At 45.3% G+C, this 19,727-nt stretch overlaps 2 protein-coding genes across 13 annotated transcripts in view; one reads left to right on the forward strand and one right to left on the reverse strand.

Annotated features, from left to right (window-relative positions):
• Positions 1-14,529, forward strand: part of LOC129731001 (N-glycosylase/DNA lyase) — a 224,363-nt gene extending 209,834 nt beyond the window's left edge. For 3 of the 4 annotated variants that reach the window (XM_055690699.1, XM_055690698.1, XM_055690697.1), the window contains 3 exons: positions 13,097-13,201; positions 13,265-13,732; positions 13,792-14,529. In XM_055690699.1, coding sequence (XP_055546674.1) covers positions 13,116-13,201; positions 13,265-13,732; positions 13,792-14,383 — 1,146 coding nt within the window. In that variant the 5' untranslated portion in view covers positions 13,097-13,115 and the 3' untranslated portion in view covers positions 14,384-14,529. Of the gene's footprint in view, positions 1-12,980; positions 13,024-13,096; positions 13,202-13,264; positions 13,733-13,791 lie in introns of those variants that run through there. The other variant, XM_055690696.1, reaches the window with a different exon arrangement.
• The window catches only part of LOC129730999 (period circadian protein-like), a 30,079-nt gene continuing 24,777 nt past the window's right edge, over positions 14,426-19,727 (reverse strand). For all 9 annotated transcript variants that reach the window (XM_055690687.1, XM_055690695.1, XM_055690694.1 and 6 more), the window contains 2 exons: positions 15,021-15,377; positions 14,426-14,960 (listed from right to left, as the gene is read on the reverse strand). In XM_055690687.1, coding sequence (XP_055546662.1) covers positions 14,709-14,960; positions 15,021-15,377 — 609 coding nt within the window. In that variant the 3' untranslated portion in view covers positions 14,426-14,708. The remainder of the gene's footprint in view (positions 14,961-15,020; positions 15,378-19,727) is intronic.

The raw sequence follows: 19,727 nt of genomic DNA on the forward strand, positions 1-19,727 counted from the left end.
GGAAGCATCTCTGACGGAGCGAGTAGTGCCGCTCCCATCAACCAAATGCACTCCCCCGTCCATTGGGGCCGACACCAGTAAGGTCCCAATTATGGCAACTGGCAGCGAACGAAACGGATTCGAGTCGGATACGCTAAGGAACCACGACCAAGGGCTGGCACCTGCATCGAGCTCCCTTAGTAAAGTCGCGTGACAGCGGCTTGAAACGGCGAGATGGTACCCGGTGCAGGGGTCTCCGTCCCGTAAAACCTGGCAGGCCTTCCAGTACGTTCCGCGTCCATTGCCTGGTGGGAATCAGGCAGAGAAGGATCAGATGGGGGGGAACTAGTCCTAGGACAAGATGCCCCTTTCCTGACTTACGCGGGCGGGGGCGTCATAGTGCTCATAAGGTACTATGGCGACCCCCCTTACCCATGGCCTCACTGCTTCGGCATAGATTACCATGGGACCATACAAGCGACTTCTCATCTATGGACAAGGATAGCGGCTGGAAGGGGGACCCAATTAACAAAAATGAGCTCGAAGAACCAAAAAGAGACGGGTGCGGAGGGGTTACCAAATCCCTTCGCACGAGGTGGCATCCAGCGGTCTCCGCAGAAGAAGGCGGAGACGGATGCGGCGAAGTCTGGAGGTGGAAAAACGGCGAATCCGTCGGTGTCCACACCAGACATCTCGGTGGACGGTCCCTTGCTAGTCAAGGCCGTCGAAAGGTGCATGGACACGCGGCCAAGAGTGGCGGCGCTGTCTGAACAACTCGATGCCATAATCGAGTTCTCGGCGAACAGGCGAAACATCGCTGGCGACCTGAAGCAGAGCCTCCTCCTGCTTCGGAGCACCATTGATGAAGCCAGAAAGGAGCACGAAGAACTCGTAGCTCGGGTGAAGGCGGCCGAGAAAGCGGCCAGGACCGGGAGGGCGACTGCATCTAAAGAGGTGCAGACAGACGCCCCCTCGTTCGCGTCGGTCTGCTCCACGGGGCAGGTCGCTAAGCGAACGAGGCAGTCCCCGGGGGAAACGGCCCCCGGGAACACCAAGAAACGATTGGTCGTGCTACTCCCACGGGAACACACGCCAACCGGTTCAAGGTCCACCGCGGAAAAGGCACAGGTGGAGGCTACGGGCAATCCTTGGACTACCGTAGAGGGTAGGAAGCGTCGGGAAGGTGCGACGCGTCATGATGGCGGAGCAGCCAGAGGACCAAAAAAGGTCAAAAAGGCGCGGAGTAGGGGTGATGCCCTCATACTCAAGACGGATGGGTCGAAGTACTCAGAAGTCTTGAAGAAGATGAGAGGGGAAACCCAGCTCAAGGATCTGGGGGCGGATGTGCGGAGTATCCGCCGATCTCGCACTGGCGAGATGATACTTGAGCTCCGGAAGGACGCCAAGAACAAGGGGGCTACCTACAAAACGGTAGCCGAAAAGGTCCTAGGGAAGGAGGTGCAAGTGCGGGCACTCACCTCAGAAGTGACTCTCCAGCTTAAAAACCTGGACGAAATCACTGAGGGGTGCGACATTGCACAAGCCCTTAAAGCGAAGTGCGGGGTGGAGGTGGCTAAGGAGTCAATCCGCCTCCGCAAAGGTCCGGCGGGGACCCAGGTAGCTACCTTCCGACTACCGTCGGCGGACGCTAACCTGGCCCTGAAAGAGGGCAAGTTGAAGGTCGGCTGGTCGGTATGTCCTCTGGGCATACTACAGCAACCAGACATTTGCTTCCGGTGCTTCGAGGGCGGACATAAGTCCTGGACCTGCAAGGGGCCCGATAGGAGCCAGCTGTGCAGGCGATGTGGAGGTGCAGGCCATAAAGCAAAGGACTGTGGGGAGTCTCCCAAGTGCATGGTATGTTCCGGGAAACGGGACGCCAAACACTTTATGGGAGGCCCCAGGTGCCCAGCCGGTAAGCCGGCTGCGAAACCACGGGCGTAAGGGTGACGCAACTGAACCTGAACCATTGCTTCGCGGCTCAGCAGCTGCTACACCAAGCAGCCACTGAGTCGTTGTCGGACATCGCCGTCATATCGGACCCCTACCGCATCCCTCCCGGAAACGGTAACTGGGTTGCGGATAAGTCCAGATTGGCGGCCATATGTACGACGAGCAAGTTCCCGGTTCAGGAGGTTGTCTCAACCTCAGAAGAAGGGTACGTAGTTGCTAAGGTGAACGGAGTGTTCTACTGCAGTTGCTATGCTCCGCCACGTTGGTCTACCGAAAGGTTCATCCAGATGGTCGACCTCCTATCCATGGAGCTAACGGGCCTAACGCCGTTGGTGGTGGCGGGCGACTTCAACGCTTGGGCTGTTGAGTGGGGAAGTTGCTTCACGAACCAGAGGGGCCAGATCCTGTTGGAGGCTTTTGCAAAGCTCAACCTAGATCTGGCCAACGTTGGGAACAAAAGTACATTTAGCAGAAATGGTGCGGAGTCGATCATCGACGTGACGTTCTCCAGCCCAGGACTGATCAAGAACTGGAGGGTAGACGATGGCTACACTAATAGCGACCATCAGGCGGTCTGTTTTAGTGTAGACAACAACGAGAGGGGGCAAGCGACGGGTAGAGCCAACACTCCGACCGTTCGCGGGTGGAAGACATCGCACTTTGATGCCGAGGTATTCGAAGAGGCAATGAGAAGGGAGCGCGAGGGGGGCAGTTGGCTTCGCCCGACTGCTGACCAACTAGTTGCTATGCTATCGCGGGCGTGCGACGCCACCATGCCTAGGACTCGCCAACCTAGGAATGGAAAGCCACCGGTTTACTGGTGGACGGACGCGATAGCCGACCTTCGCAGTGCGTGCCTCCGTGCAAGACGGAGGATGCAGCGTGCGCGAAACGAAGAAGAGAGGACAGAGCGCCGCGCAGCATTCAGTTCGGCAAGATCGATGCTAAAGAGTGCGATAAAGGCCAGCAAGAGGGCCTGCTTCGATAGGCTATGTGCGAGTGCCAATACAAATCCGTGGGGTGACGCCTACAGGATCGTAATGGCCAAGACTAAAGGCGCGCTGGCGCCTGCAGAGCGATCACCAGCGATGCTGGAGCGTATCATCGAGGGACTCTTTCCACGCCACGAGCCAAGTCCTTGGCCTCCGGCGGTCGAGTCTCACGTCCGACGTTCCAGTATCTCAGACATAGACCAGAGATGGTCGGCCAACCTGCCGAGCATCCAATCCGTGAGCGACGACAGCCGTGTCGAGGCAGGGGAGGAGGCAAGGGTTACGAATGAGGAACTCATCGTGATCGCCAAATCCCTAAAGGTGAGCAAGGCACCGGGACCGGATGGTATCCCTAACCTGGCGATCAGGCTGGCGATAAAAACGGCCCCCGGGCTGTTCAGGGCAGTCATGCAGAGGTGCCTGGATGACTGTCTCTTTCCGGACAGGTGGAAGCGGCAGAGACTGGTCTTATTGCCGAAGGCTGGGAAACCGCCAGGGGACCCATCGGCATATAGGCCTATCTGCCTGCTGGACACCGCGGGCAAGGTGCTTGAGAGGATCATCCTCAACAGACTGGTGAGGTACACGGAGGGTGTACACGGTCTGGCAAGTAACCAGTTCGGCTTCCGGAAGGGCAGGTCCACGCTGGACGCAATCTCTTCCGTCATCAAGACGGCGGAGGTAGCAATCCAGCGCAAGAGAAGGGGAATACGCTACTGCGCAATCGTCACGCTCGACGTGAAGAATGCGTTCAATAGTGCCAGTTGGGACTCCATAGCGCTCGCGCTCAGGAGCATCCATGTACCGGTGTCGCTGTACAAGATTCTGGAAAATTATTTCCAGAATCGAGTACTTGTTTACGACACAGAGGAGGGTCAGAAGTGCGTCCCAATTACCGCAGGAGTTCCGCAAGGTTCTATCCTGGGCCCGGTGTTGTGGAATGTCATGTATGACGGAGTGTTAAAACTCAAGTTCCCTGTAGGGGTTGTGATCGTCGGCTTTGCAGACGACATAACGCTGGAGGTTTACGGCGAGTCTATCGAGGAGGTCGAGTTGACGGCCGCGCACTGTATACGCAAGGTCGAGGACTGGATGCTCTCCAGGAAACTGGAGCTCGCGCATCATAAGACGGAGGTCATGGTTGTGAACAACCGTAAATCGGAGCAACAGGCGGTGGTCAGAGTCGGAGACTGCACCATCACCTCGAAGCGATCCCTGAAGCTCTTGGGGGTTATGGTGGACGACAAGCTCACGTTCGGGAGTCACGTCGACTATGCCTGTAAGAGGGCCTCATCGGCTATTGCAGCACTATCTCGTATGATGTCCAATAGCTCAGCGGTTTATGGCAGCAAGCGAAGACTTCTTGCCAGCGTGGTTTCGTCCATACTTAGGTATGGTGGGCCAGTGTGGTCCAGAGCGCTAGGTACTAACAGTTACCGTGGCAAACTGGAAAGTACCTACAGGCTCATGTGCCTGAGAGTTGCGAGTGCGTATCGTACGGTGTCATACGATGCAATATGTGTCTTGTCCGGCATGATGCCTATCAGCATCGCTATCAAGGAGGACAGAGAGTGTTTCGACCAACGTGACACAAGGGGCATACGAGGTACCAGAAGGTCATTCTCGATGCTCCGTTGGCAGAGGGAATGGTCTAATTCCACAAAGGGCAGATGGACGCACCGACTCATACCGGAGATATCCGGCTGGGTCGGGAGACGACATGGCGAAGTGAACTTCCACCTGACACAAATCCTGTCAGGCCATGGTTGTTTCAGGCAATATCTGCACAGGTTCGGACACGCGGTGTCCCCCATGTGTCCCGAGTGCGTGGAGGAGGAGGAGACTGCTGAGCACGTCTTCTTCGTATGCCCCCGTTTCGTAAGAGCGAGGAGCAACATGATGGCTGTGAGCGGGCCTGGCACTACTCCGGACAATCTAGTCCGGAGGATGTGCGACGACCCGGACATCTGGAACGCGGTCTGTGCGGCCGCCTCTCAGATTGTTCTGGAGCTGCAACGTGTGTGGCGGGTCAACCACCAACACGCCAGTGGTAGCTAATTACCAGTCTCCAGGTAGTTAGCTAGGAGGTTATAAGAGTAAAGAGGGTGCATCACGCACAAAAGCCACTTCCCGACGTAATACTTAACCGTCGTTCCGGGAAGACCAGGGCTGGAGACTGGAGGGGTTTTAGTGGGTCGGGACAGGGATAAGTAGGTGTAACTACCCCAGCATCTCTCCCCTAGTCTCATCCCCACACCCTGAGTTCTCTTCTCAGGTGTCTGTTTGCAGATTTCCCCGCCACCTTTAAAAAAAAAAAAAAAAAAAAAAAAAACACTACACAGCTCAAGAAATTTTGCATCTCTGCTGATCGTAATTCGACCGGTCTGAACGTTGAGAAATCGATATGCTTTTCGTCCCACCGCGTAACCGACAAAAATCAACTTTTCGGACTTCATATCAAGAGCCCGCCTCTTCTCCTTCAGAACATGCACATATGCCTCACTTCCGAATATCTTCAGGTGACTGTACGAAGGTTTCTTCCGGTTCCACTTTTCGTACGGAGTACAGTCAACCGCCGACGATGGGCAGCGATTCTGCAAATAATTTGCCGTGTTGATCGCCTCGCCCCAAAATTTCTTCTCCAAACCAGATTCAGACAGCATACAGCGCATCATTTCCTTCAGATATCGGTTCTTTCGTTCTGCCACTCCATTTTGCTGCGGTGAATATGGAGCCGACATTTGCTGAACGATGCCATTGTCAACGAAAAACTTGTTCAAGCCACTTCCAGAATACTCGCCACCCCCATCCGACCTGATGCACTTGGGGTAACGTCCAAACTGATTTTTCATCATATTGCAGTATTCACGGATTTTTACTTCCGCTTCCGACTTCTGCTTGAGCAAATAAATAACCGAATAGCGACTGTAATCGTCTACAAGAATTATATAAAACCGATTTCCACTCGGTGTTGCCACTTCCATTGGCCCTCCTAAATCACTGTGCACAAGGTCACCAACTTCACTAGCTCGACTCTTCGAAGCCTTGGGAAACGAGTCTCGGCTCATCTTCCCCTCGCAGCATGGCCCACACACCGATTTCACATTGCACTGACCAACCTTCAAGCCGTGGCCCAGATTCTCACGCACTATTTTCATTACAGCTTTCGAATCCCGGTGGCCCAAGCGACGATGCCACAGATGCTCACACGAACCACCATGCTCCTCTAAAGCCAGCAGGGCTCTGTCCGGAAACTGCTTCAAATGGTACAGACCACCCTTTCGTTGACCGACCAAGACCACTTCGTTTCCCTTGAGCACTTTGCACACCGATTTTTCAAATAGCACACTGAGTCCCAGGTCTGCAATTCTACTCACCGAGAGCAAATTGCTTGCGAGCGATGGAACGTGAAAAACGTTTTCCAATTTCACGTTCACTTTAGCACCTTCACCGTTAACACAGACAATGTTACCAGAGCCAGCACCAGCCGATTTAATTTGTTTGCCGTCGGCCAAGCAGATGGTAGCACTTTTGGATCCGTCGAGTTCTCCAAGTAAAGATGCATCGTTGGTCATGTGGGATGTAGCACCATAGTCAAGATACCACACACTTGCTTCTCCGGCACTTCCAGTCGCCAGACACATTTCGAAACATTCTTCACACTCGGCAGCCACATTTGCTTTTCCCTTCTCTTGCCGATCTTGAAGCAACTTTCGGCAATCACGCCGAAAATGTCCTTCCTTTTTACAGTAATGGCATACTTTTTCTTTTTTTTTCTTCACTTTTGGTTTTTCGCTAAACACCTTCTTCTGCCTTCCACTAAACGAAGACGTTGCAAAAGCACTATCCGCCTCAGCAGACTTTTCGTCACGCCGCCGGCCTTCATCCAACAGCTTCCCTTTCACAAAATCAACAGTTAGATCGGCATCCGGCCGACTCTCAAGCGCCATGATCAAACCATCGTACGAAGAAGGTAGACTAGAAAGCATCAAAGCAACGAACCAATGATCTTCACCTCTTCGCCTAGCGCTGTAAGCCGGAGGCGCAGCTCCGTCATCATTTTCAGGTGGTCCGCCATTTTTCCACCTTCCGGCATACGTTGCGATACCAGCTGACGCACAACATGGATCTTACTGGATAGAGATGACCGTTCGTGATACTTTTTCAAGGCATCCCACATTCCTTTCGACGTCTCCTGCTGCATGACGTGTATTAGTTGCGAATCTTCCAGTGCCAATCCGATCAATGCCTGCGCCTTCTCGTCATTCGAGACCCAGTTCGCATCTGCATTTTCCGGTTTCGGATCTGTCACCACTTTCAACAGCTTTTCCCGCGTCAACAGGAGTTTCATTTTGAACTTCCAGATTCCAAAATTATTGTCATTCAGTTTCTCAACCGCAACCTTCGTATCCGCCATTTTGTTTTCTTGCACTACTATACTAACCGTCTTAAATTTTCACTCAAACACTTCGCGTCGAAAAAAAAAAATATTCAAAACACTACAAAACTATTTCACTTTTGCGTCACCTGAGCCCATAACCTCTTGGACTTCGAATTACAGTGAAATAGAATGTCGAAGATAATTATTTCAACGAACAAAAAAGGAAATTTATTTAAAGATATGTTGTTACATCGAGAGTGCGTCTGTTACAGAAGAAAAGGTTTTACTTATACTCTGCGCGCATTCGCAGTGACCACTCACACAGTCTCGCTGCTTACGACTCAACAGTGTGTGTAGCAGACAGGGCTGCACACGCACCGCACGTACACTAGGGGTGATACAATGATTGTCTCTCCAATATACTTCACCGAACGTCTAAGTCACGACCTCACGGCTGATAGTAGGATTAATCGAGCGTCTCTGCAGAACAAACAATGACGATCCAGCTTCGTGTTGTGACACAGTGGCCGTATCCTACACGCGACCTTGTAGATGCCACTTGTAGTTGACTTCCACTCGCTCGATCGTATGGTGGTCCGTGCTGCTAGCGGGGTAACAGCGGTGCGGGAGAATTATTCTTGCTGATATATCAGCTGCGTATCAGATCACTGGCGGGGTAGCCTGCCCCTACCAGTGTGCAGAAGATGTTTCTGCCGATAAACTGCAGACTATTGTTATCGCGCAGCACAAGAACTAATCGACAAAAAAAAAAACACCCGTACGATAACTCGTGTATTGTTATTTTGCGAACTCAAACGGAGATGAACAATTTGCGTCTAATCGAGACGAAAGCAAAACAAAGAATGAAAAAAAAAAAAACAGGTCAAAGCTAAAACGAAACAACAAGAGCAATGGGATTCGAATAGAGATGTCAGCTAGTTGATTCGCACCAACGCGAACTCTCATATGCAATTGTCAACATGTGCGGGATGAAAATATCAAAAATATTTCCTTCCTATTTTCATGCATGCAACGCGAATTGCGAAATTTGTAGGGTTGCACCGAATGTCTATTGGCCGTGTTGCCAACTGCTGGAAATGTGGCTATTATTGGTTTTCGAACATGATATCCGCGATAGCATGTAGCCGAGGTAATATCCGTTGACAGCTCGATTGTATGGGATATCAGGTACTATGGATGGTGATATGGCCTCGATAGCACGAATCGCCTGATATCAGGTGATATGCGGTGTAGTGAGAACGGGATATAAGTTGTTGAAGCCAATCAAATACGTTTTTGAGCAACTTTTCGGATGAAAGGATTAATTTGGCATCAAATTATTACCCGTATGTCATCAATTACTATATGATATGATCACAATAATGCTGATATTTCGTCACGATTTGCCAACAATTTGAGCTGTTAAATTATGAATGACTACGAAGCAGTACCCTTGTTGCAACTTTAGGAGTACACTAAATGTGCAACGATCACCAAGGTTGCATAATCAAAATTAGGGGGTTAATTCAATTCCATTAGACGCGTGCCGATAATAAATGATTTACGATAGATTTGTAGTCCTGAACTGCCGTGAGATGACAATGTGACGTAGATCTATTTGATAATCTTTTCAATACAGGCCAAATGAAAAAAATACTTGTAAAAACTAAATATGCAATACACTGAAGTTTTTTTACGCAGGGAATACGTAGCACGTAAATAAAAAGGCGCAAAAAATAGCGAAAATTCCGAAATCGCGGAAAAAAACCTTCATTTTCTAAAGATTTTAAATCATTTCTGCTTAATACTTTCGAAAAAGAATCAATAGCAGTGTTATATCCACCTGGCAATCGAGTTCAAAATCGAGAAAAAAGAATATTCACTGATTTGGCCTGACTTTTTATATGTATATTTTATTATTGGGTTTGATCCTGCTCTCCTTCTCCCTCAGGTCACAGTAATATTATCTTGTAACCAACAGTTTAATATTAATCTATGGTTGAAGCAGGTTTTAACACTTAACTTAGCAGCAATAAACAGTCGACAACAAAGTCAATCTATTTAGTCGGATAGGGATAATACGCATGATAATTTATTTTGTTCTCGCGGATATCATTCTTCTGAAAGTGACTCGCATGAAAATTATTCTCATGGGTGTAACCTCTCTAAAGTTGGCCCGCCACCATAAACCCATGTTTGCGAGGTACATGGAACCTAACGAGGAGTAAAAGGGCTGAGATCAAAACTAGCAAAAACGTATGTATCAAAACTCATTAAAATGGGTTGTGAGTGTGCCGAGCCTTGATGCTTTTACTGAAAGTCATCTCTGTAAGCAAGACGAACGTTCATTTTCAAACTTTTTATTCAGCATTCTGCATTATTATTAGCTTATTAGAAACTTTCAATGTGGCTCAGCTCACGTTAACTCATTTACCACAACAATTAGATTTGCAACGTCACTATTGAATCAAAAAGGTGCTTACGTCATTTTGTTTTCTTGAATATTATGATAGTCTCGGAAATATATTTGCTGAAATCGCACTGCATATGAGCTCTCACATTCCAGGCATTAGATTTAAAACATCGCACAATTCGACAAATTTGTAGTATTATCACAGAGAAGAGACGTTCATCCTATTTTCAAAGGATGTGTAGAAATAAAAACCGTATTTTCAAACGTAAACGGTAATGCCTTCGCTATGTGCCGCATGCGTTACTAACAAACCAAGCACTGATATCGTTAAAATATCGATATGGCAACATTTATGCAGTGCAACTGAGGTACCACAAAACAGATGTCGTTAGTGTTTTAACACATTTTGATTAAAATTTTTACACACGATTTTCATTTTTTTTATATAAACAAAAAAAAGCGGGGGCCTAGTGTGGTTGGTAACGTCTCCGCCAACCACGCTCGACGCCTGGGTTCGAATCCCACCGCCGACATGGGTGTCGATGGTTGTGAGGTGGCGTGATCCACTCACAACCAACCCAACTGGTCTAGATTCAATCCTAGCCGACACCGGAAGATTTTCTGAGGCGAAAAATCTCTGGGATCACGCCTTCCATCGCATGAGGAAGTAAAGCCGTTGGCGCCGGTCCGTTGATAAACGGGTCGTGAGTTAGGGTCCTGGGTGTGGAGTCGCCTCCCTGGGCGTCGGTGATTGGCCACAACAGTGGCGGAACTAGACCGACGGAAAATAAGCGAGAATAAAAAAATAAAAATATAAACAAAAAAGGTACTACAAGTTTGTATACATCATTTCCAAAACTGTACCTGTGGAGCGAGCTAACGGCACGCGACGATTGAAAACATCCCAAAAATTAATATGATCTCCGGAAAGTACATTTTGTGTATAAAACTTCAATGGATACTGTGTTACCATGTCAATAATTGTTTCAATATAAGGAGTAAAATTGAATAAATCTAAGTAACTCTATTAAATCAGAAAGTAAAGTTGTCTTTCCCCCTGCATTTGGCCTGTTGAATTAACTTCATAACCTACAAGCAAAAAACTGTTGAAAATATAAGATAGTCTTGACCATAAATATCCTAATTGTCCATTGAGTTTTTGTTTGGAGTGAATGGCTTCGTTTAAGGTAATTTGTAGAATTTGTATTAAAACTGAGTTGTTATACTAACCTAAGGGGCGACATCTGGCTTCTTACTATTCTTCCTCATCCACCTCGATGATTCGGGTTGTTCGCGTTGAAAAAGATTTTAAAGCCTGTTCGCACCTACGTGAACACTCATATGTAATTGTCAAAATGTGCGTGATGACAAAAGCAAAAATATTTCCTTCCTTCTTTTTCGCATGCAAAAACCAAACAAATATCAGCAACACCGTCAACGCGAATACCTGTTGTATTTTTTGTAAGTGATGCCATTCACTCGGAAAATACTTGAATATTTTAATGCTTTTTATCACCATTATGCACAATTCCTCCTGTAGGCGATAGTTTTACCGTCTGAGGGTTCCCGGAAAATCTGCATCTTTAATATACTTAAAATCGAACGTGTCGACCATCAATGATTATGATTCATTCAATGACCCATCTGAATTGTCCGCACAAACAATATGCCTCAACAGGTATGTTCCAAACTTAATCCAGAACGGATTCAAAAGTAGAAATAAGCTCACACTACACTATTTACTCCCGACATTGAGCAGCGGTACGCTGTTCTTATGCTTCACGCAAAACCGTACTAACTCCTTCCGAATTTTTGGATCTTTTGGTAATTGATATTAGTGATGATCCAAGTCGGATCTCTTACTACGCTCGTATTTGTACGCTCTGTACTTTTTTTAATGTTCACTTGGAATTATTTTAGATTGTAACAGGCACATCATTAAAAAACATAAATAAAAACAACGAACAATGTTGCTCAGCAACACTGCCAGCAATCCTGATGGTAAATTTTAACGCACTCGGGGTTTTCAATTTCAGCCAACCAGCGAGTGGTTCCCAAAGTGGATGCAAATCTATACCCAGTTGTCTCCCCTTAGATATTAACTATCACTGAAAAATTTTATCTCACGAAAAAACTGTCTTGCCCCTTGGCATATGAGATCGGTTTTGTTATAGTCTTTCTGAGAGTTAGATATTTTTCAGCATTTGTAGGCTGAGACTTGAAAGCTATCAGAGCCCAGGGTAAAAAAGCAAAGCAAAGCCTTGGTGCTTTGTTTTTAAACGTTTTGAATCTTACTTAAGGAGCTATGATAGAAAGAAGTTGAAGTCTGTTACCTCTACTTTGTATCATGTCTGCATCTACACTTTACACGACGATAGTATTTACTAAAAGAGCTATCTAGTTTCTGAGTGCTTAAAACCAACACACTGCAGATGGCTCGTTAAAGAATTGAAAAGCCATAAGCAGTTGGTATGCATCGATTAAGAGGTTATACATAAATAATGTAGCATTTTAGGGGTGATGGTAAGTATTGCTAAATACGCGATTGAAAGGGGAAGGTGGGGTCTAAAATTGGGCAGTAATAAGCTACATCTACATCTTGTCCTCAATATACACAGGTAATCCCACATACATCTTCTTTAATTAACGTAACTCAGAAATGCGAACCATACCGTAAGTATAGAAGCATATTGTATCTTGGAATCCAATAGTGGAGGAAGCAATTTACAAATAATATGATCATCAATCAACGGACTTCACCTGTGAAACAGTTTCTATGATAGACTATTATCTGGGAAAATAATTATATGAGTAGAAATCGTACTAAAACCCATATCTTATAAACTGCGTGAAAAATTCAAGAAAATAGATAGTTTTTTCCAAGTAATATGGGTATTTTCACCATGTATTGATATGATAACATTTGTACTTATCTTTAATTTATTGTTTCTTCAGTGTGTAGCATAAGCAATTTGGTTCTATTTAGTTTGAAAGATGAAATAAGGCTATTGGATCATCTACCTTACAGTCATAAATCGCATTCGTTGAATTCAAATATAACGTTTAAAAATTTATTCGAAAAAATCTTCATTGCTGATTTTTGTGTTGAAATGTTTCATCGTGAAAATTTGATTCAGTGCATAGTTGTTTAAAGTGTACACTACTTAAGCGCCCCTCGATTCGTTAGGCGCGCTCTGGAAAAGTGTAAACTGTCAGCTGTGATACATGGAGGAAGCTCGTTGGTTCTATTTTTAGACACTGCTCTGTTTTATCGATCTCCTTCATGGGTCCCGCCGTATGTTCAAGTGAAGTTGTATGAAGAGCAATTTATCCATTTCTTTCATTTGATTATAAAGTTTAACTAAACCTCTCTGGTAGTTTCTTTTCGGACTCAGTGATGGCTGCTACGTCATGGTATAAAATTCCCTGCGAACATGGAATGCTACAATTGAAAACAACTCTGACGGGTGGCCAGAGTTTCCGGTAAGACGAACCTCGATTATCCTTGGTGACTTTTGTGGTTCTATGTTGTTTTTTTTTTTTCAGCTGGAAACCTCACATGTCCACCGAAGATCAAGAAGCATTTATTGGAGTTTTTGCCAACATTGTATGGATTCTCAAGCAGAGCAAATCTGACTTGATGTATCAGATAGTGGGAGAACTTCCGTATCCTAATTCAACCGACCGGGATGTTAGCGGTTCAACCGATAACTTAGCTGGAAAATCACATAAAACGTCTAGTGAAAATTTGGCCAGTACTCGGTTTAAAGTAGACGAACCAGAACAGTACTCTTCTGCAGGAAGTTTGCTTTACCCTCTCAACTATTACGAGCAGTTGCTTCGTGTCTACTTCCGGTTGGACGTGGATTTGAATGAGTGTTATCAACAGTGGATCAAATGTCATACACATTTCCAAAGCAGTGCCGGCCAGTTTTATGCGGTGCGGCAGTTGAACCAGGATCCGGTGGAGAATTTATTCTCCTTTATTTGCAGTCAGAACAATAATATTTCAAGGCAGGTTAAGTTTTGTCATAATTGACTTATTTAAATAAAACTTTTTTTTATTGTTTTAGAATCTCCGGTTTAGTAGAAAAAATCTGTACTCATTACGGGACGAAAATCTGCGATTATCAGGGAACGACATACTACAACTTTCCTGATGTGAAATCACTGGCCTCGCCAGAGGTCGAAAGCCATTTACGCGAACTAAGCTTCGGCTATCGCGCGCGATATATCCAGAAATCAGCGGAAGAGATTATCGTCAAAGGTAATCTGGAATGGTTTCGTAAGCTGCAGCAGTTGGACTACAAGGAAGCCCACAAAGAGCTGCTCACGTTGACCGGTATTGGGCCAAAAGTTGCCGATTGCATTTGTCTAATGTCGCTGAACCATCTGCAGGCGATTCCAGTGGACACGCACGTGTTTCAAATAGCGCGCCATTATTTGCCCCACCTGGGAAAGGTGAAAACCATTTCTGGACGCTTGTACGCCGAAATTGGAGATAAATTTCGTGAGATCTACGGACCCATGGCTGGTTGGGCACAGACGGTGCTGTTTTGTGCTGATTTAAGACAATTTAAGGAAAACGTCGATCAAGGGAAGACACAGGCTAGCGACGAAGCGTCAAACGATCAGTTTAAATCGGCCAAACGAAAAAAGCGATAGTTGAGAGTCGAATTTTCTTAAGGACGGACTACAGTGAACATGTTTGTTAAAACGTCTATATTTATTGCAGGCAATCAATATTGATCGAAAACTGTAACGTTCCTAAAAACTACACTTAGAAACGATAATAAGACACAGCGTTCGGGTGCTAGTACCAAATAGATAGCACATTCTCACTCATTTCAAGTTGCAAAGGTTATGAAAATGGTTCTGTTATGTTGAGCCAAGCTTACTTATACATGGTTGTGCGAGAGCACCTTCAAGGGCAGCTAATACTGCTGTGAAGCAAACGAATAATAAAAATGTCCAAGAGTACAAATCAACGCTAAACTTTCTGTGTCTTAGTTGTTGGAAGAGGAGGCGGAAACGGAGCGTTCTCTTCGTAGATCATCATCAGTTTGCTGTACTTTGTGCTTTGTCGGGCAAATTTCGTTTGATCCTGACTGCTTTCGCCATCGTCGCTGCAGCTGCTGCTGGTGCCACCGGATGCAGTTTCGCTTAGTGCCAATTGGGCGGACATTCCTTCGCCCGCCAAATCCAGATACAACTGGTCCAGCTGTTCGTTTACTAAGATCGGCTGAAACGATCGAAAATTGAGATAGTGATAATACACAGCTTGTTATTACACAGTTATTACCTGATTGAGTCTTCTCAACACATCCGCATCGGCCGCCAGGAGATCTTGCAGGGAACGTTCGGCTACCTGATAGCGATAAACCAGCTGCTTCGTTAGGTTGACATTATCCAGCCATGGTGGATTGGGACGACGTTTTACGCGGCTCGCGCTGTCCCAGTCGCCATCGTTGACTATCCGTTTCAACGGATCGTCACTATCGGACGAGTTATCCGTCTTCAGGAAGCTTGAGTAGAAACTAGACAAACTTAAAATATCCATGTCGTCGTTGATTTCCGGTGGAGGATAGATGGTTCTACGGCTGGCTGGTTTATCGGTATCTTCTAGCTGGAAGCCTCCGTCGACGTTGATTACTAGTGTCTGGAGATTCCAGATTGTGAAAGGTATACGGGACAAATAAAAACAACAGATTAGTTTGGGCGTAGGGGGGCGACCTTGTACAGTGCAAGAGAGAGAGAGAGAGACAAAAAGTGACAAAGGGGAATGAGTCGGCCGGGGGTATGAGTTGTCCAACTAATATCTACTATACTGCCGATAAACGCATAAGTCACACTGCCATTAACGTGTAGCGAGATACAACGCTCAATAATCAATGCAACTTTTTATTATTATTGCATTATTTAAGGAACGTAAGTTGAAAACATGAATTTATGCTAGTCGAACATACATGATAGGATATTTCAAAATGTAATATTATTAAGATTGACTTCAAATTGTGCAAAAACTGTTTAAAGATACATGGATATGACTGGCTTGCGTTTATTCGCACTTAAATGACTCAAATCACAATTATTTACACCAAGTAGGGCTTCATAAGTTAGGATGTGAATTAAAATAGGGATCAAGCATTTCTGAAGAATATCGAATCATTTTGAATCCATTGTTTTGGGTTCTTAATGAAGAAAATTAAAGAAAGTACTACGTGGACGAGAGATTGAAGAAGACGTCGGTACAGATAGAACGAAGATACGCTACGTGTTGAAGCTTTGGCCTAATATAACTCTTCTGTCAGAGTATATCGGATGTTTTTTTAACCCTTGTGTTATTGTTATTTTAGCTTCATAAACATACGGCTAGGTACTGGGGTCACACGTTCTGCGAATCTAAATGTTTAGTCACACAGAAACATGTTTTATCGGTGCGTTGAAGGAAATCAATCAAAAAACATTATCGCAGCGAGCCTGCTGCAAACAGATTTTATATCCCGTAGATCTCACCTAAGAGCAGATGTACCAGAACTTTAAAGAATCGCAGGAACTTAATGTTACGTAGTTACGTTATACTACAGCATAACATCGCAAAGCAACAGGGCATCCTGGAATCGCTTACGAAAAATCATCGTATTCGTCATGATGAGCATTCCAGGGTAGCGAAAATGTCACGTTAAACATATGCAAGGGTTCAAATTTGGAGAAATAATTTTTGCGTAGATTTGGACCCAATCAAACCAGTAGTCATTCATTAAAGTAACTAGATTATTATGTACGGTGAATCGTCGGGATGTGATGCAATACTGAAAAGAATCACTGACTGCCGAAAAAAAGAATCACTGAATGTAATTCTACCGATAACACTGTGCTACAGCGATTTAGAACTTCTGAAGTGACCTAGCGTAGGTTGTAGATCTTGTTGAGTGTAACATTCGCTCATACTAGAAATTTTCCAAACACCCCCAAAATCTGAAGTTATGGTCAAAATACGGTTTTTTGGACCTCAGTGCATACAATTTTTTTAACTCAGTCATCTCTCAACCGATTTTCAATATTAAGGCAGTTTTGGAAAGAAGATAAACAGAGCTTTCAAAAAATCTACTGGTTTGTACTAATATCACTAAAACATGTTGAGTTATTTGAGTTTAAATACAATTTTTTAGTTTTTTTCCACGCAAATTTTCAATTTAATTTGAAATTTGCCACCTGTTTTTGTGGGGAAGATACTACAAATACACTAAACTTTAGAAATTATATTCAATGACGAATCAAACAAAAGTGGTTTTGTTAAAATCGGTGAATATTTGACTGAGTTATATCTTTTTTAAGAAAACCAGAATTTTTGGCTTCTATACCACAATTATTTCGGGGGCTACAAATGGTGAAAAAACACAAGAACTTCTGAAGTGATCTAGTGGAGGTTGTAGGTCTTGTTGAGTGTAACATTCGCTCATACTAGAAATTTTCCAAACACCTCCAAAATCTGAAGTTATGGTCAAAATACGGTTTTTTAGACCTCACTGCATACAATTTTTTTTAACTCAGTCATTTCTCAACCGATTTTCAATATTGAGGCAGTTTTGGAAAGAAGATAAACAGAGCTTTCAAAAGATTTACTGGTTTGTACTAATATAACCAATTTTGCAAATGTTACAAACATGCGATTATGGGCAGTATAGCGTAATTCACAACGTGAGGCGGTAAGCGACAAGTGGAGTCATCATTTCAACCGTCCGCGGGTGGAAGACATTGCATTTCGATGCCAAGGTGTTTGCCTCCTCAAACTAAAAAAGAGCCCGAGGTAACCGTGGCCTCCGCCCCAGTGCTGACCAATTAGTTGCCACACTATTGCGGGCGTGCGACGCCATACCATGCCTTGGACTCACCAACCTAGGAATGGAAAGCCACCGGTTTACAAGGCGAGGAAAAGGTCTTGTCGTTACGAACCCGTAGGGTAAAGACTACAGGATCGTGGTGACCAAGACTCAAGACTCTCAAATACAGACCAGGGATGGTCGGCCAACCTGCCGGACATCCAATCCATGAGCGACAACAGGAATGTCGATGTTGAGGGGGAGACAAGGGTTACGAAGGAGGTAATTGTAAACGAACTAATACGCTCAAAGAACCGTGGTTCTTTTTCTTGAGCCGTTCGTTCTTTCGCTCTTTTTTAAGAACCGGTTCATAAGAACGGCTCGTGAACCGTTCGCCCATTCCTACTCATAAGACTTGAAGAAAATGAGGGGCCACACCCAGCGCAAGGATATAGGGGCGGATGTGCGGAGCATCCGTCGAACTCGCACTGGTGAGATGATATTTGAGATCCGGAAGGACGCCAAGAACAAAGAAGCTACCTACAAGACGGTAGCTGAGTAAGTCCTAGGGAAAGAGGTGCAAGTTTGGGCACTCACCTCAAAGGTAACCCTCCAGCCTAAAAACTTGGACGAACTCACCGAGGGGTGCGTCGTTGCACAAACTCTCAAGGGGAAGTGCGGAGAGGATGTACACTGAGGTCTCCAAAAACGTTAGGCGGGGACCCAGGTGACACCTTTCCGACTAGCAGCAGGTGCTTCGAGGGAGCGCATAGGTCCTGGGCCTGTAAGGGGCCCGAAAGGAGCCAATTGTGTAAGCGTTGCGGCCATAAAGCGAAAGAATGCTGGGAGCCTGTTCCGGAAAACGGGACGTAAAGCATTTCATGGGAGGCCCGAGGTGCCCTGTCAGTAAACCGGCTACTGAGCCATGGGCGCAAGGATGACACAATCAAACCTCAAGGGGTTATATACCTTTTTAGTCGAGAGAAATGAGGAAAGTTTGAATCTATTTTTAAGTGCATAGCACCATTTTCATTGCATCGAAGTGGTATTTTTCTGAAAGTACAGTTTATCAACAACAAAAAATACGTTTGATTTTGAGATATAGTAATTTTTACTGGAGTAATGGCCGTTTCCCCGAAACGCTATTTTTTTGCAGAGGCTTGCGGTGATCCTGATAGAGACTCAGCGGGTCAACCGAAATTAAACTCATTTTATTTCATTAGTTTAGAAGTGTGCCGAGTCCTTGAACGATCGCTTTTATGAGTATTTTGTTTTCAGTGCAAACGGGAACGTTTTTCCCAAAAAATGAACGTTTTGAGCGCTAAAAATTGCATTAAAATTTTGTTTGCGGCAAAATGTGACTGTATGTTTCGAAAAGCGATCGTTCAAGGACCGGCGAATTTAATAACGAAAATTAAAAAAAAAAAAGATAAAGGAAATCGGTTCAGTAGCTTTCCCGCAATCAGGATCACGGCAGTCATTTTCGGAAAACACTATTCCGAGATAATCGCGTGTAAAGTTTCAAGTTTAGTTTATGCGGCCGTGGCGAGGCGCGCTGCAGATCCGCTCTAACTTTCTTCATATTGCTCAGGTCTTTATGAAAATGTTCTCAAGATGTTGTATTTGAAGATAATGCAATAAATTTTTTTCGGATTTTTGAAAACTAAAAAGGTATATAACCCTCAACCTGCTATACCATGCAAACTCTGCGTCGTTGTCGAGCAAGTAGTATTTAATTTATACATAGTTTGAAGTAGAGCTTTCTTCATGATACAAAGTTTAGTTAAAGTGTCTATTTGCAAGAGTATATTGGCAACTAAGCATTTAGGGTCAAAATATAAAAGTGCGATTTGCTCGAATAACCAATTTTGCAAATGTTACAAACATGCGATTATGGGCAGTATAGCGTAATTCACAACGTGAGGCGGTAAGCGACAAGTGGAGTCATCATTTCAACCGTCCGCGGGTGGAAGACATTGCATTTCGATGCCAAGGTGTTTGCCTCCTCAAACTAAAAAAGAGCCCGAGGTAACCGTGGCCTCCGCCCCAGTGCTGACCAATTAGTTGCCACACTATTGCGGGCGTGCGACGCCATATCATGCCTTGGACTCACCAACCTAGGAATGGAAAGCCACCGGTTTACTGGTGGCGCTGAAGAGTGCGATCAAGGCGAGGAAAAGGTCTTG

This window comes from Wyeomyia smithii, chromosome 3 (assembly GCF_029784165.1).
Source record: "Wyeomyia smithii strain HCP4-BCI-WySm-NY-G18 chromosome 3, ASM2978416v1, whole genome shotgun sequence".
Taxonomy (NCBI): Eukaryota; Metazoa; Arthropoda; class Insecta; order Diptera; family Culicidae; genus Wyeomyia; species Wyeomyia smithii.